The sequence below is a fragment of the Centroberyx affinis genome, unplaced genomic scaffold (assembly GCF_046629955.1).
Source record: "Centroberyx affinis isolate AG114_WGS23_722 - 3 ecotype Tasmania unplaced genomic scaffold, CSIRO-AGI_Caff_v1 ptg005038l_1, whole genome shotgun sequence".
NCBI classification, from domain to species: domain Eukaryota; kingdom Metazoa; phylum Chordata; class Actinopteri; order Beryciformes; family Berycidae; genus Centroberyx; species Centroberyx affinis.
In genome coordinates this window covers 370,343-398,227 of record NW_027282482.1, presented here as the reverse complement: position 1 = coordinate 398,227, position 27,885 = coordinate 370,343, and the positions used below count along the sequence as shown (strand labels likewise).

At 41.3% G+C, this 27,885-nt stretch overlaps 1 protein-coding gene across 2 annotated transcripts; it reads right to left on the bottom strand.

Annotated features, from left to right (window-relative positions):
* Positions 1–108: 108 nt before the first annotated feature.
* Positions 109–26,707, bottom strand: LOC139666491 (corticotropin-releasing factor receptor 1-like). 2 transcript variants are annotated; one of them, XM_071545736.1, is made up of 14 exons: positions 26,678–26,707; positions 23,081–23,168; positions 22,052–22,108; positions 21,577–21,702; positions 12,299–12,384; positions 8,453–8,559; positions 6,338–6,458; positions 5,611–5,764; positions 4,499–4,559; positions 3,811–3,883; positions 1,867–1,952; positions 1,430–1,565; positions 1,062–1,103; positions 109–249 (listed from the first exon to the last, which is right to left on the bottom strand). In XM_071545736.1, the coding sequence occupies exons 1-14, from the start codon at positions 26,705–26,707 to the stop codon at positions 109–111; spliced, it is 1,308 nt and encodes a 435-aa protein (XP_071401837.1). The 2 variants fall into 2 exon arrangements, with proteins under 2 accessions (XP_071401837.1, XP_071401838.1); XM_071545737.1 differs by lacking the exons at positions 22,052–22,108; positions 23,081–23,168; positions 26,678–26,707 and adding an exon at positions 9,100–9,104 and having other exon boundaries at positions 8,453–8,547; positions 12,289–12,384; positions 21,577–21,646.
* Positions 26,708–27,885: the final 1,178 nt, after the last annotated feature.

Below are 27,885 nucleotides of genomic sequence, written 5' to 3'. Positions count from 1 at the left end.
GCTCAGAAAGTGCTTTAGTGTACTCCAGTGATGTGGCAGAAAATGATGACAACCATAGCTGGAGGTTTCTCCCAAAGCACGCATCTAGGACAAGGCTGGTTTCCTTTCTCATAGCGATGTGGACTGCTTGATGCTGTGAAAGCTGACCCGCGAAGGTGAAGTGGGGATGGACATGGCCTGGGTCATCCTGGCCCGGATAGAGTGCTGCTCCTGCCACCGGTGAAACCGCTTCCTCACAGCTGACCGTACCTGTCGAGAACAACCCATAGGAATTAGGAAGCTGGCTGGTCAATCAGCTGATTGATCATTCCGTAAACCTATTGGTGAATGAATTTATTTGCATGCATGTTGTATTCTAGCTCATATCGTAGCTCATATCCAAATCAGCGCTATTGGTGTACATGTAAATGCACTCATTTGTGAGATTGGAAATATAAGTTTTTATCTAGGTTTTATCTGGATTTGGTTCTGTAAGGTTCTATCTGGCTGTTTATATATCACAGTTTCAATGGGAAACTACATGAATATGCAATTTATATATCTTTATATATCTGTTATTTCACAGGACATGGCTGGTGGTAGAAAAATAACAACACATACGCATTAAGTAACAAAAAAACAAAAAGGTCAGATAGAACCTGATATTTCCAAGCTCACACAATGGCAAACATCAGAACTGCTTGTTTATACAAATTAATCTTACATATTTCTCCTAGTTAAGAGAATACCTTGAATATCTAGAGCTGACATATTTTGCATGTATCTTAATATTTCTGTGCTATTCTGAGTGAGTTTCATCCCCGATTTGTCCATGGAAACAAATTAGGACTGACAATGTCATAGTGTAGAAATTGATGTCACTTATGTTGGCACATGACAAGTCTTAATTGTGCCCTAAATACAAGTGCTCCGAGCTTCATCACCCAATTCTCAGCATTACCACACAGCACCAGCCACTAAATAGGGAGCAGGGAATTGGCCTAAAGTTGGGAAATATAAATAAGCGTCTGAGCCTAGGGAACATAAAATGTTAGATCAATAGCAGATGTGATTCTGCTTACCTCACTATTTAGGAAGCAGTAAAATACTGACACAAAGAAGCCCTGCAAGAGAGGGAGAGGGAGATAAGGAGAGGAACAAAACATCATCAAATGGAGGACATCCGATGCATCAACAACTCTAATCCCGTTTTAATCGCACACACTGCAGCTTATCACAAACACTCCATTTATTCAATTGTTTCCTGAGAGGAGCACGATTTCTGCTGTCCACTCATTACCATTACTGTCTATTTTGCATTTAAAAAAATCCATCCACACAAAAAGATGACATTATACTCAGGTAATAGCAGCTCATCCCTGTAAGCTTTTGGATGTTCAAATGTTTACAAATTCACTGTGTGTGCTAACTAAATCAAACTAAAACATACCTGGAAGGATTCTAAGAATGAGTTGAAATATATGAAGACGATTTGAGAGATCTCGTCTTCCCCCGGGTTGACGAAGAACAGCATATATGTGATTCCCAGGAGAGGAAGAAGTACCAGTGTGGCCTTCACAGCTTTCCTGTAGATAAGGAGACCGGTGACCAGACGGCCATGACAGACACACAGACAACTCTACAGGCACCAAAACCCTTTTGAATGGAGAATGGCGATAGCACTTTGTCTTACTTTGTCTTACTGTCTTTAATATTTCATTTCACCCACACTGCATTGGCCTCAAAAGGCCCTCTTGCATCCCCTGACCACACACCATTGATTAAGATTAAGTATAAAACACACTACTGCATCATCAAAAGAAAAGTAGTGGAGTATCTCAAACATTTTCTTTTTCAATTTTTCTCTTGAAGTCACATTCAATTTACCTGTACTGAATAGTCTCAGATGTGGTGGAGGCTCGCAGTTTGGTCATGAGGATTCTCACTATGTTGAAGAGGAAAATAAAATTGATCTGTGGGGAAATCAGACACAGCATTGTGTCATTCTTTATAAAGACATTACAGTGGTATCCCTAAGGACACTGTTCCTTGCTATGCACTCCATTCTCTTTACAGATCTCAGGTAAATTGATGAGAAAGTCTGTAATAGAGATACACCAGATGTTCAGCTTGTTACCAGCCAGTGTATCAGTTGTGTTCAGTGAATGTTAATAATGCTAATAAGCATATTTTTTTTCGATTACCTGAAGTGTTAATTGTAATTTTCCCAATTAGTACTAGTACTCAAAGTGCAATGACAAAATTAAAAGCGTCAAGTGATCCCCTTGACGGAGCAGTATAGGTGTGAATGATGAAACATGGCAGAGAAAATAGCTATAGGAATACTTTCCGAGTCCACTTGACCTGACCTTGGCCTGAGCAGATGCCTGACAATCTTTCAGGGACTATCCATCTTGCTAGTCTTTACTCAACCCCATACATTAGTGCTTATATTAACATTTGAATAACCTCCTTTATGTAATCATAATTGTAATAGTAGTCGATAATTTTATTGCCAACATATTGTGAAAAGCCACCAATAGTGAGCCAAGGTTCAAAACACAGCACCCTGACAACAGACACCGCAAGTATTCCTGTGACCCTAGAATGATCCTGCAGGATCAAATGCTAGGTAAAGAAATAAGAGCCAGGCAGAAGGGATTATTGTAAACAAGAGTAGCGAATTTTCAGTGCAAGCAGGAGGGTGATATGGGAGGAGGAGGGTGTGCGCTTTAGGAGAAACGGCAAGGTAGGGGAGAGGCGAACATGAAGTGCTGCTCGAAGAGATGAGTTTTTCAGGTTGCGACAGAAGATAGAGGATCCGCTGTTCTGGCTGGGATGCGAAGGTCATTCCACCATTGGGGACCCAGCGGGGGTCGAAATCGAGTGGAGAAATAGCCAGGTTGCTGCAGAGGGGGGAGTATTAGCAGAGGCACTGGTCAGGCGTGTGCTGAATGAGTTATAGGGGCTGAAGACAGTATTTTGGGAGCCCAGCCAGGAGGGAGTTACTGTAGTCCAGACGTGAGATGACTAAAGCTTGTACGAGGAGCTGGGCTGAGTCCCTGGTGAGGCCGGGCTGGATTCGACGGATGCTGTAGAGTGCAAATCTACGGGATCAGGCTGCGGCGTTCATGTGAGCCTTGCTGAAGAGTTGGCTGTCTAGGATCACATGGAGGTTCTTAGCGGTGCGAGGAGGAGTCGGGGTAACGCGGGGGTGTTGTCGCAGCTGATGGAGACGGCAGACGGCAGGATTAGGCCCAGTCTTGTTATGTTTGAGATTGAGGTGGTGGGTAGACGTCCATCTTATGTGATCTCTCCTCTTAGCTGTACTTAAAAGCCTAGCTGCTGAATTCAGAACTAGTTGTAGATGAGAGAGCGCTTTATGCTTGAAGCAAGAATACAGAGATTCACAATAGTACAATAGTGAATACCAGGTGGAATAAAAGTGTGAATCTCTTTCTCCAAGTGTGAAAAGTATGGAAGTAACCTATTTTTAGAGATATTTCTTAACAGGTAGAAACAAGACTGAACATCCCTTTGGACAGACTGGATTCTCATAATTCAGGGCAGAATCAAAAATGACTCTCATATTTTTGGCAGCCATAATATAAGCTGCCAAGTGGCTAAGATTTATAAGTTACACTTGGTAGGCAAAATATTAGAACATCAGATTTATCGTTACGGAGATGAAGAATGTTTCAGCACATCCAACATTTCATGTCTGCTCGACATTCTTTGAGAGTGTGAAGACTAACTACTGTATAGCACTGGGCAGCTCTAGATAAGGCAGCCTCTGCACTTACAGCCACTATTGGGGGAAAAATCTCTTACCACTAACACGAGAATCATGGGACCTTGGTAGATGTAGTCTGTGTACACTCCAGCTCGCTTCCCAAACCAGCACCTGAAATGTCAACAATAGCAATCAGTCATGCATACTTCTCATCTCATTCAGGTGTTTGCATTGTCATTCAGCCTCCTTAATAATAAATGCCCCTCCAAGTCCAATATGTGTTGGCATTAATTTCCCATTTTGTGCTCTGGGGGTCTAAAATGGCTTAGTTGAACAAACACCTCAATCACACATGGCTGCCAATTGGCAATTTGCCCAAAACATGAGTTAGGGAAACATAGAGCGATTTCTTGTTTGGCTGGCGATTAATTCTTTCAAAGTTACACTTAACTTAAAATAATACAAATTTAATCCCTTTTAGATATCACAGTCCTTAATGTTGAATCGATTATCGCCCATCTAATAGGTGCGAAAAGAGACTACTAATATCAATCAAACTGAGCATTGCCAATTAAAGTGAAAACGGCTGCAGGGGTAATGTGTCATTAAGAATCCTGTACAATGTAAATGTGATTACAACAGGTTATTAATGGACATTCATCTCTTTAATGCAATACACTTTGACTTTGCCTTCGTCCTTCAGTATGGGTGCTGAGGGAAACAGGAAGAGGTTCAATCTCTTTGCATGTCTAGGAAATACATCAAGAGTCAAATCAAAGGGCTTACTTCTCATTGTCGTAGTACAGTTTCCCAATGGCCCATGCCACAATTATCGGGAACGGTATACCTGTGAGGCGAAAGACAAAGTGACAGTTTCCTTCATCTTTCTTAGCTATGGAAATCACATAATACCACTCCAGGGATTTCACACTGGAATATCAAATCCTTGTCTTTTTTCAGTGCAGCACCAGTGCCTGCCAAGCGCTGCCAAAAGCAATTGTCGGTTGTGTGCTGTGATCCACAGATGCAAGCCAAGACCTGTCACCAGCTGAATATTTCTTTGTGAATGAATGAAAAGCTGGACTCTGCTTGATGATAATGCAGTGTGATTTTCTGTTTTGCTGACTTATAGGGCTATAATAAGGCGGACAAACTGCCATTTCTCGCTGCCAAATTACACTGACAAGGAGCAGGAAGACCTTGCCATCCTCCTTGTCATCCATGTCTCTGGCCATTGGCAACAATGCATTTCATTAGCCATATAGTGTATGGTCCACAGTGCAGTGTTAAACCTCAGGGAAATCTACTTTCACAGCCCCAGATGGCTTGAACAAGCTGGGATTTTTTTTTCTTATCTCTTGCCCATATCTCTGTCTCTGACTTATTAATATTTCTGTTCTGGAGGCCTGAGAGTTAAAGCTAAGTGAAGCAAATAAAAATTGATCCTATTTATTTTGTTCACAGCCGTGCTGAAATATTCTGCCATTTCCTGTTCACACAGTCATTTCCGAAGAGACTTCACACCGCCTTGGGGGAAATGTAATCCAGCTGGCACAATACACCTAATCTCAGCACCACATAGTTTGGTTTGACAGTGTGAAAAGGGGTGTTTCGTGAACTCCACACCAATACATTTCACAGCTGCCAGAGGAAATCCTTGTATGTCCAAAAGTCAAGCAGTCCTATGGTCAGGACGTTTAGTCATGGGACCCATCAGACTTTCAATTCGGTCTATGCAGAAAGTGGATTTTTTTAGTTTAAGTTGAGTTTAAAGAAAGTTCAGTTGAAAGTGAGTTGACCCAAACCTGCTTTTAACATGTAAAAAATACGAAATGTGCCAAAATTTGAATTACAAGGTTTTCATACAGCTGTAGCTGTTTAAAATGACATGTACATACACCAGCCGATGCAGATGAACATCCACTTGCGCAGCTTGTCGGTGGAGTAGGTGAGGACGATGGCGGTGTGGAGGTAGCAGCCCTCGCCAAACATCCAGAAGAAGTTGGTGGAGTGGAAATAATTGAAGGAGGCGGTGACCAGGCGGCACCAAACCTACAGAATGAATAGTTTTGTTAACTGTTTCTCACAGTTAGAGTAATGGCTGATTTATTTAATAGTGCAAGAGAATGTGTATTGTGTTAAATGATGTGAAAAATTGAAGATATGACGCCTGCACTGCTTATTACGTCCGCCAAGGAGGTTATGCTTTCACCCCTGTTAGTTTGTTTGGTTGTCTGCAGGATATTTCCAAAACCGATGATCAGATTAAGTTACATTTGATTTAAATACATAAAATTTGGTGGACAGATCAGCCTTGGCCAAGGAACAATTGATTAGATTCTGGTGGTGATCCAGATCTGGGATTTCTTGTTGTTTTTTTAGCCATAACTATGAAACATAAGATAGAGACTTGACTCCAAATCCCACAGGTATGTTTGCAGGATCAAGAAATCAATTTAATTTAAACTTTAAGTGATAGGAATAATGTCTTTGGGTGTGAGAGCAAGTTGGACAATTGTTCAGTATTGGCTGAGTGTCTTCCAGTTACAGCCCATCACTATACACCTATAGAGAATAAGAGAATGTTTCTGTTTTGTACAGTCAATTCCATAGACCGCCACTCACCACATTACTTTCGTGTACTTCGGGGCTCATGGTCATTTGGACGACAAACCAAGTAGCGTTCCTCAGGATGAAGGCAGTAATAAGGTTCCAGTGTATGATGTTTCTCAGGCAGCGGATGCTCCTGTGAGACGGGGAGGAACACAATAACCTCAGGCATTGTACACGTTTTTGCTTCTTTCCAATGTTTACACAACATCCTATTGTGCCGAGGAAAAGTTTGTGATTTCATACTGAGAGGAGAGATGCATATCTTCTGGGACAGTCGTAACCTAAAAGCGAGCTTGTGACCAGACCGGCTGGAGCTATCTGGGTGAGGGAGAGGGAACAAGAAGCGCTTTCTCCTCCTTGAACAACTTCTGTTGCATGTGAGCGAGTCTTAATGTGTTTGTGCGAGCTGAATTCAGAAATTTAAACTCAAAATGATTAGCTATTATTGAGTCATCAGATCACTCATAAAGAAATATCTGAAAGAAAAAAACTGAATATGTAGATGAAACTGATTCATAATGAAGAAATATAGCATTCTACATCACTCTGAAGTCTTCCTCACTCGTAATATAATATGAAGTAACATTTTATTCACTATTTGTACTCTTGTTTTTGTCGTGTCCTGAGAGTCTGATGTTTTTTAATGCTGTACATAAATTGACCTTAGGGTACAATTAAAATCTACCCCAACTGCCTCAAAGCGTGTGGTTGAAAATAGAAGCACACGACTGAACGGACAGAACAAACCAACCTCAGTCACCGTAGTGACAGTCTCATTTATTGTCACCAGCTGACGGCATTATCAGTGAGCAAAGCCTGCTTCTTCCTCTGCCAACCATGAATGACATGATTTATTTTTTAGCATGCATCAATTCTTAATAGGTATCACTTGCACCGGCTTTGTGCTAACTGTGCAGACACACATGAGTAAGAATTTTCCAGTGGCATCATACTTTTGTTCCTTTTCACGTGGCAAAAAATGTACAAATTAGGGAACTCTAAAAGGGAAAAACAACCTTATTAACAGAGAAACAACCACATGGAGATGTTGCACTACACTTTGTAATAATAAATTAGAATTCTACAGAAGTATAAAAGCAGCCCTTGGGGCTACAACATGCGAACCTACACATAAAGCGGACCATATATCACTGGTGTCCTATGATCTAGCAGCTAATTTACCCCCACTGTGTTATTGGAGCTGCTATTAGTTTGGTATCACAGAGCCAGCTACTGCCAGGAGGGCAGTGAGGGAAGTTTTTAAAACAGTCGTATTCATTACGCTGCGTGACCTCACTTCCCTTGGCAGCCTGCCAGTGGAGCCACCACAGACTGACGCGTATTAATTAAGAGGAAAGCTGAACACTTCTCCAGATGGGCCTTTGTTAAAAGATGAACTGGGTTCAATGCCTTCTGAAAATCCCACTCTCTCTTTCTCTTTCTTCTTCCCTTCCAACTCCCCGTGCCACCATCCACAACCAACAACAAACTCAAAAGGAGTGTTGGCCTTTCTCCGCACAATCTCATTACAAAGTTAAGAAGGTGAGCAATGAATGCCAAACTGCTTGACTATACCAAAATGCCATTTATACCCTTATCCCTCATCCATCTCGCTCCCTCTCTGTCCAAACCACTGTGGCCCACAAACACAAGTAGTGCATAAACGCTGTCCTGTAGAGCTTCTATTTATGACGTCTCTCTGTGCCCTTTCACGCTTTTAGCACTCCCTGGGGGTGTCTTGGGGATCGATAACAGCTACGGCTGTTGTTGACGGTGCTAAGACCTTTCTCTCCTTAACGCACGGTTTATTCCTGTTTGTCAGAGAAACCCATTCCACCTCCACCGCCGTCCCACCAGGCCGCCACAAGACTGTTTTGGTTTTTGCTGCTTTCCGAGATGGGGCTATTATTCCCATTTGTGGGGAAATGTGCCCTAGTTTTGTGGGCTTCTAAACCCTTTTACATCTGCGGGATTGAGATAGGGAAGGTTTCATCCCATGACCAAACGGTTTTTGAATAAGAACGAGAGGCGCTTTGAACGAGGGATCTTGAGAATATGACGTCTCTGTCAGATCAAGGATGTCTTAAGGATTATCAGTGGCCTGGTGACAGTGGAACTGACACTTACCTCAAACACAGGAAGAGGAAGAAGGCTATGAGGAGAGCCACCAGAGAAATACAGTGACCCAGGAAGTTTATTATCACAGCTATTTGGTAGTGCATCTTGCCTTTTTTCTGGAAGAAAAAAAAAAGGAAGAAAAAATACAGAATTGTGTAAGTCTTTAGGGCATTTCTCGGAGTGTCGCTTCTCTGTGTCACATTTGATTTACAGAAACAATATATTCGTGATAACAAAAGGCTTAAAAGATTCAGAATCCTCTTTATTCTATTTTGGGCATAATGTAATTTGTTAGAACTGACTGGTGCGATCTGAAACATGAATACATGGATGCTCGCACTCTCTCTCACACACACACACACACACACACACACACACGCGCATACACATATATATATATATATATATATATACACACATGGGGCCTTCCAGTGGCAGTACTGTAGCGGAAGGTATTACCAGTGGAACATAGACACATTTTTGACTAAATCAGTGCCTAAGATCACTGTCTGTGACTCAGATATCCATTGTGATTGGATTTCCCCCACGCTACCAACAGTAATCTTCGCTGTAAGTGGATTTATGTAACCCACTGGTGTCTACGCCCAGATTAAATGTGGGCATCTTTAATCCGTGCCCCACCCACCCTGAAATACGTCATCTGTCCCATTCACTACATTGTGGTGCACCAGCTCATATCTTTAAGTCTTTACAAGTCCGGTGGACAAAGACCAACAATGCCAACTGTTTTCCCCCACATGGTTACATCAAAGGACTACACCGACTTTATGAGTTTGGCCCGTTGGTCACCTTACCCAATATCTGACAAGAGGATTGGCACCAAAATCATGAGTCTGGTAGACAGTTCTGTCCGGTGTGAACGCTTTAGCATACAGCATGTTAGGTAATCATAGGCAACTAGCATTATCCAAAGTATGAGGATAGACCTTTTTAGTAGTTAAAGTTGGTATTGTTTTTTATTCTATGGCCTGTAGATTAATGACTTCTGAAAACAACATTTCAATTGTCATCATTTGTGAAGTCTGTTATGAGTCAACAGCGTAAAAACGTAGTTATACTGGAAGTCTTGCAGGAGAGATCTGCCATTGAAAGTGGATCTTTTTGTCGAATTTTATGTCTATTTTACCAATCTCCTAATCAAGCCTGGCAGGTTTAGATGTGTGTCATTACAATTAACTAACCATCCAGCCTTAGAGCTGCCACAACCTCTCACTTTCTCACTTTCAGGAAAATGCTAGTCCCCTAGAATGACTTAATGTACTGTAAGCTAAAGCCTTAGCATGCATAGACCGAGCTCACAGAGGTGATTTTGGTGCCAATCCTCACGTCACATATTGCATAAGGTGACCAATGGGCCAAGTCAGTGTACTCCTTTAATCTCTATATCAAGGTGTTTCATAATGCAGGTGTAGTATCGGAATAGACATTTCTAGTTCTGGCTGTCAGCCATGTGTCTTCTGGTAAATTGTCTTTCATGGAAAGTAAAGTTTCCATGACAAATTAAAAAGACAAGTTAATTTGATTTAAATGTCAGCATATTTTCCAGACAATAGAAACAAGTCCTGACGTGAATCAAGCTAACAATAGATCATTTGGTTTTATGGCTGATAGTAGGGCAATTTGAAATGGGAACTGAGTTTACACCGAGGAGGAGTGGATGACAAGGGGATAATATAAGACTCACCCACCACTAGCCGCAGGTCTCACCCAGTGTGTAGGCCACAAGAGTCGAAAATCAAACCTCACTCTCTGTCTCTTTCTCTCTCTCTCTCTCTCTCTCACTCTAAAAAATGACAAAACCTCTCATTGTATGTGTGAGAAAATAACCTCGAGCTGAATCCCAAAAGGAAAGAGGATTTTTTTTTTTTTCCTGAAACAAACTTTCCAATAAGCTTTGATCTACTCAGCTGCTCCTCCCAAGTGGGACCGTGAAACATCCCGTTCAATACTGGCTGAACTTAAAAGAGAACCTAGTTGGTGTCCAGCCCCTCCCACCCCAGATGCCAATCAGCCCCCCATCAAGTGATTTATTTCACAGCTAGAAAAGGAAAAATCAAACACACATTCTAAAAGGTCAAATACACTATATCCATCATCTGCAGGGATCGATCGGACATCAGCCATAGAGACTCTGAATGAGCAGTAACTGAAGGATTTTCATTCCAAAACACTGCTGCCTCTTGTTCAGAGATCAATATCTGTATTCATAGATCAATATCTACAAATTAACCTTACAAATGACTGCATCTTGGATTGTTGCATCTAAGATGCTATTAGCCTCAGCGATATTCCATAATGAATTGTATATATGCCATCATTTTGTCAGGATAAGCATCACTTTAAAAAGAAAAAAAAAGATAACTCAACAAAAAAAAAAAAGAATACAGATTTGGATTGTCTTAAATAATGGAAACAACAAAACATGGTGACAAACCTTATTTGAACCTGAGCAAACTAAGGTTGCAATGTTTATGCAAATCATCTTTTTTATTATTAATTCGCTTGCTTTGTATTATGTTTCAGCACATGGTCAAGCCAGGAAAAACAAAAATACCACATATTTCGATTAGTGTTAAGTTAAGTAGTTTTAGATTTTACATAGAATAGTTGGCTTCAAATTTCCACTTGCGAATGTTATAGCTTGATTCTGGGTCAGACTGTTCTGTCTGAATGTTTTGTCCCCTGTTCAATCCTAATTAAAATGACTTTGGAGCACAGTGTGCGCACATCACATCTGCACATCACAATACAGCGTCCAGGTGGAAGCTGAGAGCACGCAAAAAAAACAGTGGCATGTAAAAGGATAAAGGCCTATCTGGAGCACTGCGGGAACATAACTGCAGCACTTTTCAACCAAACCCAACCATGTTGTCTTCTCTGCCGCGCCTTCACAACTGGCTTCACAACTGGCTTCACAACTGGCTCACATCGCCAGAGGACGGCGCTGCTTAGAAAATCACTGTATTTGCTGTTTGCTTGTTGCCAGTCCTTTTTGAAGAATTTCCCAAATTAAACACTTGGCTGTCTAAAAGAGAAATAGCTGTAGGTTGGTTAACACTCTAACATCAATTTCAGACCCCCCCCCCCCGCCGCCTCTCTCTCTCTCTCTCTCACATACACACACACACACACACACACACTCACACACACTCACTTACTCACACTCACACACTCACTGTTATTTCCTCAAATTATGCAGCTGTCAAATGAATTAGCTCAGGATCTAATTCATCACATAACAAACAGCACTCCCTTTGCAACAATTTGCATGGAAGTCCACCCCATCACCCCGAACCCCCCCCCCCACCCCCCCACCCCCAACCCCCCACCCCCCACCCCCACTGCCAAACCAGCCAAACCCCCTGAACCTCGGTCAGGACAGGATGACATTAGTGTCACAATGGAAGCACTTGTGCAATGCTAATTTGAAATATTTCATTGCGCTTTTGAACCAGAATCATTCAGTGAAGCTCTTGCAGATGCCATAGTACATGCCATGGATTGTATTTTCAGTGTTGTTGTTGTTGTTGTTTTTTTGACTGAAGTGGCCTTTTAAGGCTGTGAGCACCGTGGGAAACCAAGGCCTGCATCACAATTTACTATAAATAAACCTCAAATACAACTGCGGTGCTAACCTTCTGCAGTTCAGCACTAACCTTGCGTTTGTTGTTTGTTTTTGATTAACATGTGATTCTTTGTTGCTGTTCCACTATGTACAATCGCCCTTTAAAAGTGTTAAGGAAAACCCTCATTAATCGTGATGGACACACTCACACACACACACACACACACACACACACACACACACACACACACATTGGAACAGTGTCTTACCTCCTCATGAAGTATGGCCTTACACATGGAGTAGTTCCCCTTCAAAGCCCATGTCCCATTTGCTAGACATTTTCTGTAAACGTTATCTGCAGCAGAAGAGGAGGAAACGGAAGGAGACAAAGGCTGATGTTAAAAGGTTAATTCTCTCATAAATACAAATGGTGTGGAATTATAATCTGCTTCTCTAAAAGGTTCCATTTCCAATTGGTCTCCTCCAATGTAGACCCAGTCACTTGGTGAAAGTCAATTCAAGCCAATTCTTAGTGGCACTGTGACCTTTTCTGCTTTTGAAACTAATAGGGAGAGATATCATTAGAGGAAGTCTTAGAAACTGTGATTTTTCACACGTCTGCTGTCAGGACAGTCTACCACCCTCTGCCCAAACATTGTTATTATTTTTTACATTTATTTACACAGTGTAACTTTACTGAGCAGGCGTGCTATTTTTCAGTTATAACCTGCTACACACTGACCCAGTTAAAGCTGCATTACGGCAACTTTGCATGTCGGCGGCTCCAAAAGGCAGCAAGAGGAAACTGTTCGAAAGCTGTTTGAACTTTGGATACCCGAAAGTCATGTAACGTGGTATCAGTAAAGGGATGAGAGAGGCAAAAAAATAATTGAAAAAACACTGGTGAGTCCAGCTTTCTCTGGACAGAGCACTGAGACAGTTTGTATTTCACTCTTAGGTTTCGTTTCATCACTTCTTGTGGGCAGAGGAGTTTTCCTACTAGTGTCCATACCAGAAATAAATTCAGGCAAATAAGGCGAGTCTACTGTGCCTCAATTATGGGGGGTGGAACGCTCTTCTCTACTGCAGCCCCACTTTGTGATTTAGGCTGATAAGACAGGTGTATTTTTACCCAGAAATCTTGCTTAGTGCAGCTTGAAACGCACGCACAAAACAGTAAACAGTTGGCTTCTGCCACTAGAGGGTTAGATAGGTGCCTTGTTGAAGAGCTGAAAAACACTACAGAGACTAAGACTAATACACACACGCACACACGCACACACACACACACACACACACACACACACAATCAAAAGATTTAAGGCACAGAAAGAAAATTAAATTGTTAGCTGAAACATGCACCAACATCCTCATGATTAGGATGAGAGGTTAAGATCCTAATTGTGCAATGAGGCTCCTTTTACCCAAGGAATGACCCTGTGTCCAGTCTGTGAACATGAGTGGATAATATGGCAAAACACACTAAACAAGGTTGCTTTTTACATGGAATAAATTGACCCTAATTGCACTTTGGGAAGGTCCCTAAATGCACGTTTAAATAAAAATGAAAAGACTTTTGGGAAGGGTAGTGAATAAAAAGGTATTGGGTTGCCTGAGGCCAATGATGTGCAATGAGCTGGGTTAAAATAGCATGTTGACAGAGTAAGGGGACTGTCATCCCAAATCTATATTATCTAGTCTGTGATATTCGCTAAACCCCAAGTGCAAAAATCAGGGAGAGTTTAAAAAACTGTCTGTTCAGAATTCTGACACAGTGAAAAGTTAAGGTCTGCTACATGTACTATATTTATTAACCATAATGATAAATGTATTTACATTGTAAACAAATACAATTTTCAGTCCTGTTAAATTCCTAATGGAGTCTCAAGGATCCATGTAGTAGTTATTTTTAAGAGTATTTGAGTCTTTCAGGACAGCCCAATATGATGTTTCAGTCATAATGGATTCTTAGATTCCTTAAGGACGATCCCTCAAGACCTTCAATGCTTTAGAGATGTACTGGAACATGCAAAAATCTTGACGGTCTTGCTGAGTGGGACAGGGTCACGTTCTTGACTTCTGAGTGGCAGAGCAAACAAATCACTCATGCGTTTCAGCCGGCTAAAACTGACTGAACCATGATGTCTGATGGAAACTGCAGAGCCATCTATTAATAAGTACAAGTTCTAGACATGCTATACAGTAATTAGTTTGACCTAAGTAAGTTCAACTGTTTTACTTGTTTTCTCTTCACTTTAAAGAAAACTGTTTATTTGGCTCCCAAATGTCTCTGCTGAGTAATATTTCAGGTTTTCCAAAATAACTAAAATTTGCCTTTTGATTGGTCACTCAGCTTATTTTTCACCCAATTAAAGCTTAAATACCACGTTTGCCAGCTAACAGAATTTGCTGCCATCTTCAACTGATGCTGACCTGAATAAATAAATGCTTATGCAAAAATGCAACCCATGTTTCTGAGCCAAATTCAGCCACTCATACTTGACAGAGCAATGTGGATGGTACATTTATTATTATACTATATACATTGTGTCACCCTTCCCATTATGATACACAAATTCTGACTCTAACTTCAGTTCATTTGTCCTTTCTTTACACATTACTCTATGGTCACAGCGAAAAACTCAGGTCACTCTGTCAGAATCTAAGTAATAAAACGAAGTAAAAGTTCCGTTATGGTGAAAATTAAACTATGAATCTCCACACCATAGCTACAAGTATTCACACAGCTCCCATAATCCTCCTCTCCTATTCAAATCAAATTCACATGACATCGCATGGAGAATGGGAGAAAGTTCTTCCAGGTTCTTCATTGCAAATAATTTGCATGGACTAAAGCTAAACTCTTTTATTATTAACACATAGATTTTATATTAAAGCACAATGTTGTAGAAGGAATGCTTCTACGCTGTGTATGTAATATGTTACAAACTGTTTGCCAACAGTTCATTTGCAAACGTTGACTAGCAAGCCAAGAAGCCTGACATTAATGTATTTTACAAAATAGCTGATTAACTGAGGAGCCAGAGAGCTGAGATCTCATGCAAATAAACTACTACTTAATTAATGTCATGAGTCTAACTTGGTCTAACTTGTGCTTTAGACAATGAATGTAAATTTATTTAGGCATAGCTTGCTGTCAGTATGTATAGAAAGAGGGGAAGAGGGTCTTGCAGCTAGTCAGTTAGTAAATCAAGTTAAGATTGATTTAATTTAATAATGTAAAACACGCAAGCACGGGTGTGATTTGTTGCCTGCTAATCTCTCCCACTTCTATCGTGACCCTGTTTTTTCAGATTGGCTAATAGATTCTGAATCTGAAAACATTTGTATAGCCTGGGGTGTGTGTTTAACACAGGGATGGCATGGAGTCCAATTCCTGACGCTTCAAAGAAAAAAATAAATGATTTATCTGCCACAACTATATGTGAAAATATACAGCGTACACTTTCAGTGGCGTTTCCCCCCTCCAGTTTCCCCTCCAACATTCATAGTCAAATTAGACCTCATATATAACAAATACATACATAATGTGAAGACAAAATATGTCAGCTGTAATTTGTTACAGTAAAATACACCTTAATCAGATTGCAGTTATTTTAAGGTTACTCCCTGCTAAGGTTGCAGGGGTGAACCATTGACAGCATCATAAAATACTATTTGCATAGGTCATAAGCTCAAGGTCCCTAAAATAACCACTGATTTCATTTGGAGAAGTCAGTGGGGTGACTGTTGCCAAGCTGGTTATTGGCCAGGAGTTATATTAGTGACATACAGATTTGTCTCATCTATCTTAGATGGCTGATATTGGATTTCATTGTTTGTAGCTATGCAGCCTACAATACAAATCAATTTTAATCTTTGCTTAGTGATGGGACATTGTTGTTTCTGAATGGGTGTTAAAAACAGTAACTGCCCTGTGCCAGGTGCTAAATCCTCCCTGTGGAAACAAGAGCAGTAGGTACAGCAGTCCTTGCCATGTGGCTGGAACACTGGCACCCCTCCAAGCCTCAGGCTAAATGATTTGCCCTCTTTCCCTCCTGATTCCCTTTTCATTTCAATTCCAAACAATGCGGTTCACACAAATACACTTCCACTGCAGCACCTTATGGCTTAGTGACAAAGATGATTCTTGGAGGATACTGTGTGCACCTCAAAAGACACCGAAGTGGCAAAGCATGACAGAATAGTCCCTTATTGAAATTAATTGTAGGCCTATACCAAGCAAATATGCTGACCCAAATTTAGTCACACTTGATTAGCGCCTCAACACATTGGATTAATGATTGCAGCTAAGTAGCATCTTCCTCCTCTGTGTATTTTGTACGGGGGTCTAATTAAAACCAACCCCACCAGAGAAGAAAATAACAATTTATGAGCACCAAATGAGTTTGCAAACTCCTATGTTTCTTACGCTGATATAGAGCAAAACAAACTGCATAAATTCGAGAGGTAATGTGATGCGCTGACTTGTTTATGCAGGTCAGCCATTGTTCATGGAAGTGAAGAGCTGTGCAGGGGAAGTTAGTGTGAAAGGAAATTATCCTGGCTCTATAGCTGTAACTCAATCTGTACCACAAATAAAGCTATTTCACTAACAACACATAAAACCTGAGGCAAGACGAGGTGAGTTTCTTAATTGAATCAGTGAGTGTGTATATGACTGTAACTTTCCACATGAAGTGATCGGAGCTAGTTAATAATATTATATAAGTGTCTTTCTTGTGATTAAAAACCTCAAAGAGCTCTACATGCAAATACCAAATGACTAGTGGAAATGGTCAGGTAGTGCGTTACAGAGGCAGGGGGCGAACACGTCTCCCACTGCTCCCATCTAGTTATAGAAACTAATAGAAAATATCAGTGGTGTTCAGATGAGCAGTTATACCTGCCCTCTGGAAGCACATGCAGCGCTGCTTTCCTGGGTGGGAGCCCAGACTGCCACCTTATTTTCATAAAAAACCTGGTGAATTCGCCCAAAGGACAACTGGCTGGAGCTATTCCTAAGAAATTAAGGGCAGTTAATGTTGAAGGGAACCAATGCCAGTTTCACGCTGGGTGTGTATTCTGGCCCGAGCAGTACAGCTCAGTTCAGTTTGGTTCTGCGGAATGAGACGCCCCTAGGGTTTACAAAGTACTGCATAGCCCTTTTTGGAATGAGGTCTAAAGAGAGGAGGATAATCTACTTTCCATTTCAGCTTACTTATTAGGGCCCTGGAGAGTTGCCAGGATGTTTGTAAGGAGAAAACACCGGTATGCACCTTTGCAGGCGTGCGCGTGTACACACACACACTCACACACACACACCACTTCAGCCAGGCAAATGCATACACTCAGTATCTCTTTTGACTTATCTGTCGCTCTCTATCTTTCTCTCTTTGATGTTACCCATCCACTCCCCCACATACACTCATAAATTAATATTCAAAGAATTCTCCACTGTGCTCGAGCTCATTCAACAAAAAGATGCATTGCATTCCCTATGAGTGAGCAAAAGGATGAGCAGGGGCTGGGATTTTGCCACCCCACTGACCGCGAGCACTTCTCTAAATAAAACACCCCCCCGCCATCCGCTTTGACTGGCGCAAGACCCGACAACTCACAGCAAGTCAGTGAAATGGGCACTCACATAAACAAACATGAGCGCATTCATACACACAAATGCATCCATGCTTCCGCACATATAGTACACAGACACACACACACACATATATACAAATGCACTCTGGTCTCCCTCTGGGGACCATTAAGGGAAAGTCAAGCTTGGCAAAAAATGGTGAAGGGGTTCGGGGGTGGGGCGAGACATGCAACAACAAAGATAGTTATGCCAGGCTGAGTCACGAACCAAGAGGAGGGCGTGCAGCGCCATGGGCACCTGTCACGAATCAGCGGCTGAATGGTCTGGACAACGCCCCCTGGATGTCTGTCATTCCCCCCATGCATATGTTTGACAACATGGTGTAATAGTCCGAGAGAGCATCAAAGATATCCAGTAGTTTGCAATGATTAGATATTTAGCATATTTAGCATGTGCTGATAGCTCCAATTAGGCTTAGTTCCGGGCTGGTAATCATCAAGAGTCTCAGCAGGACGTCTGATCCAAGCACGTTCGCCTTTGTAGCTCTTAATGCTTTGGCCAGCGATTCAGTCAGCTCTCTTAATTTGACCAGTTTGATAAATGCGGACGGCGGACTCGTTCTGATTAAAAGATGCACTCAATGGAAACATGAAAACAAGCTCCTATGGCTCAGCAACTTAAGTCTAGGATTTGTCACAATCTAATTTTGGAAATCCAGCCCAGTACCTCTATCCTGATTCATGGAACTGCTATTTCATATTACTGCTATTCAGGGCAGGAAGCAAACATGTTCAAGCACCAGACACAGTGGCTGTTGGATTAAAAAAAATCCAATTCGATTTTGCATTTTTCACCGGCCAAATGTATTTTTAGGAAATAGCAGAATGTCCACATGTGGGTTGTTTACTTGTCACAGTGACTGTTGGCAATGCAGACAACCTTACCAGCCACAATAGCAACAACAACATTTGCCAGCATTTGGCTTGTGGCTAATACTATTCCCCCTACTGTACCAGCTGTGGGTAATCTACTGTGAATTATGTGCAGTCTTCTTACTTTTGGTGTCTTATGCAAGTAGGTCAAGATGGGGGGCATGCTAGTGGCTGAATAGATTTAATATTGTGGGTTTAAGTCCGGTTCATGACCTCTGTCATGTCATCCCGCCTCTCCCTCCCATCTTTCATCTAATTTTGTCTCCTTGCACCGTGCTGTCTAGTAAAGCAGGAACTGCTTAAAAATAAGCTTTAACAAATAGGCAAAGATGGTAGATTAACTCCTGATGTCAGGTTGTAGCATAGAAACACTGAAATTGATAGCTACTGTCTCTTGGTGGCAATAAATCAGTTACCAATGAAAGGGAGTTGAAACTAATATTGCTGGTGGTTACAGTCTGCTCAACCTGAATCCCAACAATCCTTGGAGAGTGTTTTGGCTGAGACAGGATACTGGTGCGTGGGGAGAGACACAATTAAATCTTTTGACAATCAGTGTTGTTTTGGCACATCAAGATGTCAAGCACTTTCAAATTTAAAGGCAAAGCTTTTACACATCTTTTAAAAAGTCAGACCTCTTAACTTTAAAAGCTGAGACAGTCCTCCCCCTGAAATCATCTACTTCAAATCCCACTGATACCATCTGAAACCTGCTTGTAGCACACTCAATTAAAACAATGCACTAAAGCTCACATGGAAACAACAATGCTGCTGTCTTCATTTTGTTATTGAAATATATGGAAATTAGCTACGGAGACAGACATCAGATTATAAAAAAAGGAAAAAAGGCTTCTGCCTGTAATACCCTGAGAATCATACTGTAGAGTGTAGTTATCTAGAGGGAGCTCTGCGCTCCAGCTCTCTCATCTGTTCACCTTGTCTATAGAGAATTAGACCCTTTCTGCCATTTTCTGCTGCTCAGTGTGTGTGTGTTTAAGATGAATAGCGTGATGGTAAAAGAAAAATCTAAACATACTTTCAGAGTTCTGTGTCCTCGCTATGATAAAGAGACTGTGTTGATGCAATGTTACAGCAGAAAGGAACTGGTAGCTTCAGCGCAAATTGCTTGATATACAGTATAAGACCTTGAATAAAAACTGAGAATTATTTTATTCTAAAGTGGTGCATTACAAGAGTCTACAAAGATAAAGGAAATTTTTCGACCTTTGAAATAGACAGTATGTACTTTCTGCAGAAAAATGCATTTTGTGGACCATTTTGTCTATTAAACTGCAGCAATTAACAGGTCAGGTGCTGGTGATTACTTGCATGAGCTTTCTTGGCCTCCTCTGACCACCTCTATGAACAATATCAAATATTTAATGATGATTCATAATACATTAATACTAAAAATACACCTTAAGAACACAGTAGTGCTGTTACCCTTTTAATCAAGCCCATGGTGTCCAATGCAGTGCTAATATCATGGAGGAAAGTGAAATTCAATAAGTCTAAATCCTGCATAAATCTATTTATTTGGTAGAATTCCATAAAGCAGCATAAATAGGCTGCTACCCTGTAACCCGAATCCCTTCGAATATGCTTACTTTTTGACCTTTTGTGGTCTTTTGGAGCCCTTCAATGGTAATGTCACATGATGAGCAGGTTTTTTTTCTAGGCTGTTAGGCTATGCTTGAACAGAGAACATTATGTTAATCCCCAAGGTGAAATGAACCTCTGGATGTCAAATTATTGGCGAGCTCAGGCTGAATCATGGAGCCGTTCCCTCTCTCTTACAAGTGCTGTAGTCCTTAATTCCGCAGTGGCTCCTAAGGGTCCTATGGGGTTTAAGGCCTTAAATTACCGTGAGACACATTTTTAGAAAATTTGCTTTTACTTCATACTTTTATTGAATTTAATTTATGCCAAAAGCTATATCTGCAGGGCCTTGATTGCTCTAGAGCCAGGGTTATTTTACATCTTTTCTTACTGTGGACCCGCAAATAGACACATATTAGACTACAAACCCCCATTTCATATGATTTTGTCCCAGGGACCCCCATACGGGAAGATATTTGTTGGTGATTTTGTATTGAATTTTATAACTGTCTACACTTTATCTGGGGAGATAATAGCGGTGAGAGTGAAATAAATTATTATAATAGCCTTTCTCATACATTGTCCAATTGGACTATTCCTCATTTTGCTGGGGGGACCCCCTGGAACCACCTCAAGGACCCCTTTGGGTTCCCCCAGACCCCAATTTGAGAACCACTGCTCTAGATTTCAAATGGAGTTCAAGAATAGTCAGCTACCAAAACCTCTGCACCACTTTCTTACTTTCACAAAATCCCAGCCTAAAAATCATATTTCTAACACACCTACAAGGAAAAGTACATGTAGGTCAGATTATTACATTCCATGTTCCAGATCATGTTTCAAGCAGTAATTTTGACTGTATTGATTATTGATATTAAGAGCTGGGTAAAAAAGCTAGTAGTGACTCTCCAGGACAGATAATGTCAGAGTTTGACTGCTCCTGAATGTCTGCGTGTATGTGGATGCTGAAAAGTTAAAGTGCTCTACCAAAAGTGAAATATGGTTTTAACGGGCTCAAGTGTTTCAGAGATCAGTAAAGGTGTTTTGAAGCGCATTTAGTGTATCGTCCCACTTTACTTTTACCTTTAGTCCGCCTGCAAACACCAGTCCTCACAGCCGGTGCACTACTTTTCTCGCTTTCAAAACACATCACGCTTTTTGAGCTCCTTTCTTCTAGCAGTCCATGAAGAATTATCTGCCGCAGTCCTACTTTGTGTATGCATGTTTTTTTTTTTACACTCTTGTGTGTCTTGCTAATTTGTATGCTCATGCTAATTTGTACGTAAACAAGATTTGCCCGAGGGGAAGACGAGTGGAAAAGAAAAAAATCATCTTTGGAATCTATTGTCGCTGCAGCTACAGTACTGCTGCACTGCCGCACTCTGGTTTGGTGGGTGGGGGGTTGACTTTGTGGACTTACTGGTGGTGTTGTATCTGACACCGTAGAACATCTCTGGACAGGGTCGTGACACCATCTGCCCCGCACTGCTCTTGGGCCAGCAGGTGCCAATGCCATCGATGGAGGTGTCACAGTAGAGTCCCGGGACTGCAGAGTGGGGACATAAATGTCAGACGCAGACATACATACTCGGCATAGCTCATGACTACATATAGCCTTGGTGAAATTCTGACAATGCTTCAATGATCTTGGCAATAAATGGCGGAGCTGAATAAGCCGTTTGTGTTTGCAGGCTTTAATGATTACTCCTGCGCTGTGCTGAGCGTTGTCTCCTGCGGCACGACGCCAAGTCTATTTCCAGCATTGCACTTATCTTTGATGTTACTCCCTATAATCGGAGATGAGATCAAACTTGCTCCCCATGTGGACTATTCCACAACAACGTTTACTTCGTAGTAAACGGGCAGGAATCGGTTTCACACATCTGAGAACCTGCTGCTCCACTGACCTGTGACATTGCTGGAGGTTTGGTTCCAGGAGGCCAATGAATGCACTGCAATCCAGAGAGAGAATTTCATCAATAACCTGGATCCTTGTTTGAAGAGTTTAGAAGAGGCGGCTACGGAAAATCTCATTAGATCCAAGTTAACATCTACAAAGGGTGAACATTAAAGGGCAACGGTAAACACTGGTGACAGACCTTTCCCCAAGCAATAACAGGACCATAGCAGAGAATATGAATCTAGACATGCCCCGAGGTCCATGCTATTATTGCTGTAATGACTCAAGAAGATTTAGATAAAAAGGATCTGGAAAGGAGGAGGGGCTTGAGGGCAAACTTGATGCTGAATTCTTGTGCTTTGAGATTTTTTCTTTTACCAATACGTTTTCACCCCTTTGCTTTGTATATTAACTCTGAAATGAGTTAATCAAGCTATACACAAGTAAAATGGGAATGCAGCATTTTTACAAAACTTTTTAATTGCCCTCATAATATACAACTACTACTGAGCTGTGTGACAGCATGCTTATACTGTATAATGCAGATAGTATTACTGCAGTGTTGCTGCTTTAAGAGTGGCTTGGGATGCCTTACAGTTATTGCCAAGGGGAAAATAACAAAATTATCATTCCTGTGCATTTCTGTGTATTGGTCTGTGTGTGTGTGTGGTATAGGTCTTTTGCTGTACTTGTGAGGTCTACACAAAAATTGAGCAATTACAAAATATCTACTTTGAAGACATTTTGCCAATATCCACAAGGGTCTTGATTTAGGATGAGGGTTAGGTATTTAGTGGTTAGGGTTATGGGTGGGGAATGAACGCAGAGTGTGTGTGTGTGCGTACACATGTGCAATACATTTGTTTCTGTGAGCGAATACGTGAACATTCAAGATGGATTATATTGCACCATACTTCCATTTTAAACCTTGTTACAGCTAGTTGTGCTGTGGTAAGAAACAGTCTGTTATGGCACTGGCACAAAGGAAATGTCCATGTGTTCCTGATGTTAGGCTTTGACTTACATGACACATTCCCTGACAGCATGAGCAGAGCTTCACAGGTCAAATCTGCCAAAGACCCTGGTGGGAGAAGGCTTACGATGGCAGACACCTGCAAACAGAGAAAAGTCCCAGTGGTAATGCATAATTAACGAGTCTAATTCTCATATAATTGACAGGTGATACGCATTGATTCAATGGAAAACATAAATAGGTCTTAGTGCTTTCAGTGTCCTGGTGTTTTTAATCTTTCTTGCTGTGCCCATTTGATTCCCCCATGTGGGATAAATGAAGTTGAATGAAGACTGTTGTTGCCCTTGGGCAGATGGTGCATGTATTAACAACTCCTCTTGCCTAATGCAATGCTCCTAATTTGAAGCACTTTGTTGTCTGTAATCATTTTCTCTTTCAACACTCTTTCATGTTTATGAATTCAAGGTTCAATAAAAAATTAGGAGTGACCTTGTCTCAGAGTGATGTCATGTTACATTTGAATTATTTCAGTTAACACATCGAGATATAAATCTTTACTTGCTGCCAAAACAGTGTGTGTGTGTGTGTGTGTGTGTGTGTGTGTGTGTGTGTAGAGACTGTAAGAGGAACATACCTCAAGTGTGGTGAAACGTACAGAAAACGGCATAAGCTACTGAAGTCAAGCTATGATGAAGCACAGCCTACTTAGTGTCTGTGAGGAGAGAAAGCACTTGGGATATGCAACCAGGCATTCAAATAATGCTTGCATGTTCTTGTTCGAGGCGGCTCATACTATAACTAAGGTTGTCAACCCAAAATGGGTCATGAGCCTGTTTCTGCTGGGTCTTAATGTGGCAAAAGTGCTAGTATGTTTTCACTAGACTGGTTCCTAACCATGGTTAAGGCTATATTGACCCCATTTACATCCCAGGCTAGAATAGACAAGAACCTCTATTCAAGGTTTTTTTTAAATGAGAATATCTGCTTAACACTGAAATGGAACGCTCCAAATTAATATTTTATCCCCTCACTTCAAAAATCACCTGAATATGGATTTCTAACAGCCTGGGGGACTGAGACTGATTGTGGGAATTTCCTATCCAATCCAGGGAGGTTGGCGACCCGGCTACCAATCAGTGAGTAAAATGTATTACACTACATGTTGCATGGTGTCACTCCTGCTGCCATAACACTAGAAACCACTGATCCATAGTGGCAGACAGTAAGTATCTGTCACTGCCACTTTATGAGAGAGAGAAAAAGAAAAGACCGGAAACCGTTTAATGTCATCAGTTTTTCTTTTAGTTTAACAAATACTCTAAGTGACTTTAAACTAGGTTAACGCTTAATGCAGCGGATCATTATGAAGCACAACTGTCTGTAGTAGACTTCTAATCCAGATGCACAGGAGACACGGACAGATTGTAGCCTATTACATATAAGCCCAATGTTTCCTCTTTAAATAAAACACACCTATAAATAATGCAACATCTAACACGGTAACCATCTGGCATTTTACTCGGCTGTAATCATTAGAAAATAATGGTCCTTAAAGCAATATTCCACTTAGTTTTAACATGGGGGTTATTCAGCACTTGACCGCCATGAAAACCAGAATATAAACTAATCACCAAGTTCGGATGCAGCTGGACGTGTTTGTAGCATTCGGATCTTACTTCCCATTCATTTGAATGAGCCCACGAAAATAGCCTGAACACTTACATTTAACACGTTTGTGAACAGATTCAACAACAGATCCTGCTACTGTGATTTTCAATTGACTGTTGGTCCAACGTTTTAAAAGATGATTTCGCCAAATAGCATTTTTATTGATAGAAGAGAACATAGCGGAGGGATACCATTTAGGAGAGCTAGTTCCTATTTGGGAGTCCAGATCTACTTCTTGTAAACGAAGAATAGAAATGCAAAATGAGGACGGCCGAGGACTGCTTTGTTGTCTTAAATGCGGGATCTGTTGTTGAAACTGCTCACAAACGTGTTAAATGTCAGTTTTCAGTCTATTTTCATGACCTCATTCAAATGAATGGGAAGTAAAAATCCCAACGCTACAAACTCGCCCAGCTGCATCTGATCTTGGTAATTAGTTTATATTCTGGTTTTCATGGCGGTATGCGGAACATTGCTTTAATATTAATGAAAATTCACTAGCTTTGAAAAATGTTACTCTTGTGTAAATGCACATTCATACCTGATGATTACAGCACAGTGAAATACCTGTAGTGTATCTAGTAACATCACATAAGATGCTACAGTGCCCCAGATTTCAAAGACAGGTTCCCGATCCCCGGCTGCTTCTTTTTCACGCTCAGTGAGTCTGGCCAGGTATCAGGGTACAGTAGCCTACTGCTGCTTGGCCGCCCACTTCCTTCCAAGTAATTACAGCTCAACCAGCAGCCGTGATGTAAATTGATAGGCTAAAACAAGCCTGTAATTCTGTTAATGTGATTTGAGACTGCAACACTTTGATAAGATTAGGTCTAAGTATTTCCAGCGAGCCTCACCTTCGACCTTAGCAGGCATGCGGTGTGTGAGCTGCTGCCTACGGGAGTGAAGTTGGGGCCCATGGTCTTAAATCACAACAATGGGAACACGCCGTGAATAGAAAGCAGGGGGATTTCAAAAAGGTTCAGTGGATTCTTGACTATTCTTAGTGCTGCAGCTTTCTCACACAATGGGTAGGAGGTAGGCTAGATGAAGTAATTCACCTCAGGCATCTGTAATAACATCAGTAAGCAGAGATGTCTCTTTTGAGTGCACCAAACCACATGTCTTTATTGTTGCTTGTGTTGGCTCTCCATTTTGTTTGTCATAAAACAAAGAAGATATAATTAATGATTGAAGTGTAATTGATCTTGGAAAAGCTTTTTTTTCTGAGATAATTTGACTGGTAAGTTAAAAATAGGTTAAAACACGTAAAATCAATAAGTTTGCTTTTATTTATGTGTTGGAAGTAAAATATTAGTTTTACACAGACTGCTCTTGCTGCATTAACGAACTGTTTTTAATCTTCAGTGTCCCAAATCCGGGTTTTTCAGCATCAGCATTAGAGGAAGGCTGTGTGCCTTTAGTCCCAGATAGTGAAGAATCATGTCACTTGGGATGGGAAATAAGCTACTTGCTTTCTCATGCCATCTTAACCTAAAGTACTGGACCATGGTTCAGTGTTTACTAGCAACCCAAAAGTAAACATGCCTTTTGCCGCTTCTGCCTGTATTTAAAAGTAATATGATAGCTTATTAATATGATGCAGATTGTCCATAATATTAAGAGCTCTGTGGAGCAACGTGGGGATGAAAAAAACACATCCAAAAAGCTCAAGGCTTGGATTTCTGTGGTTCAACCCTTTTAGCTGAGGGAAATGCTTTTTGCTTTTAATGGAACATTTTTAAATAGTGGTAAGATGGGGGCAAATATCCAAAACAACATCTGGATGGGATGATATCTGTTAAATAGGCTTCCCCCAGGTTACACTTAGCTGAAGTCCGTGGAAATAAATCTGCCTATCATAACCAAACGATTGCTTATATTTCTTTGATTACATTTGTAAAAGCCGTGGGAGGGAAGATGGGCTGAAGTCTGGTAGGAGCCAGTGGTCAGCAGCCTATGCGCAAAACACACAGAACTTACCTCCACCAGAAAGATGCATATGCGACGCATTTTCCAGACCGTTTTTCACATAATTCTCAGGAGTGTCACAAAAAACGTCTTCTTATTCAAACCCTGTCCATCATTATGACTTGATCATATCTTTCACTAATATCTTTTCATCCGCATCGATTCAGCAGACTCCAGTGAAGCCATCCTTTGAGTTTTATTGCAGCCCGAAAAGTCGCAACACAATTGTTGGAAGATTTCAAGGATATGTTTTTGGAATAGAGATACTGAATTGTCACTTCAGTCAACAGTGAAAGCTCGTAGCCAGACAGAAACGCAATTTATTGCTCCCGTCTCCAACTGCTCTCTCCAGATAGTCGGGCATGAAGAAGACGTGTTCCAAAACAACAATAATTTAATGTTGAATCTGGGCTTGTCGCCCGTGAGCAGCACTGTTTCAGCTTCTCTTCAGGTGATGCACTGTCCTTTCCATTCGGGTCGGTTTCTCATAAATACTCAAATGAAGTCGGTCCGTCAGTTTGTATTACAGGATTGGAAACCAAATCCACCTTGGAGACGCGCACCTTCAGATGGATACATACCCTTCACCGCTGGCCCCGCACCAAAACTCCTTTTACATGCATGGTTTACTCCTCGGGTAACCCTAAATTGTCATATCCCCAGCTTCATTTCCAGCTTCTGACCAGTGAAGCTGGAGTCTACCGAGATGGAAAAGAGTCTCCTCAATGCACCGCCCACGGGGTGCCACTTTTGTTGGGAGTATCCGACGCGACCGAGGAATAACTCAATTCCTCGTCGTGGAGTTAATTATGCAACAGCTCTCCGCTGTTCCAGATCCTAATCTTTAATCCCTTGCAATCTAGACGTCACTGCTATGAGAAAGTTAAAAGGACGGCCCGTTGTAAACTGAATTGGGAGGGAGGATCTATGCGCATCACTGAAAGAAAGCTTTTACTGCCAAGCGTCCAGGAAAGGGAGCCCTTTTAACATGTGCCCCCATTTTCAGTTGAATCAACGCCAAACCCAGAGTTAACAGATTTGGCTGTCAGCAAGACAGACAGATGGTCCCACTGTGTCAATAGAGTTCAGCATCCTTGTGGATTTTTTGATACAACGTGATCTCATAAAATGTCAAATGCGTTTGAATAAAAATGCTTTTCAGTGCTTGTGAAATAGCCCAAATAAACTTAACAAATGTAAACAACTGTGAAGCCTGTGAT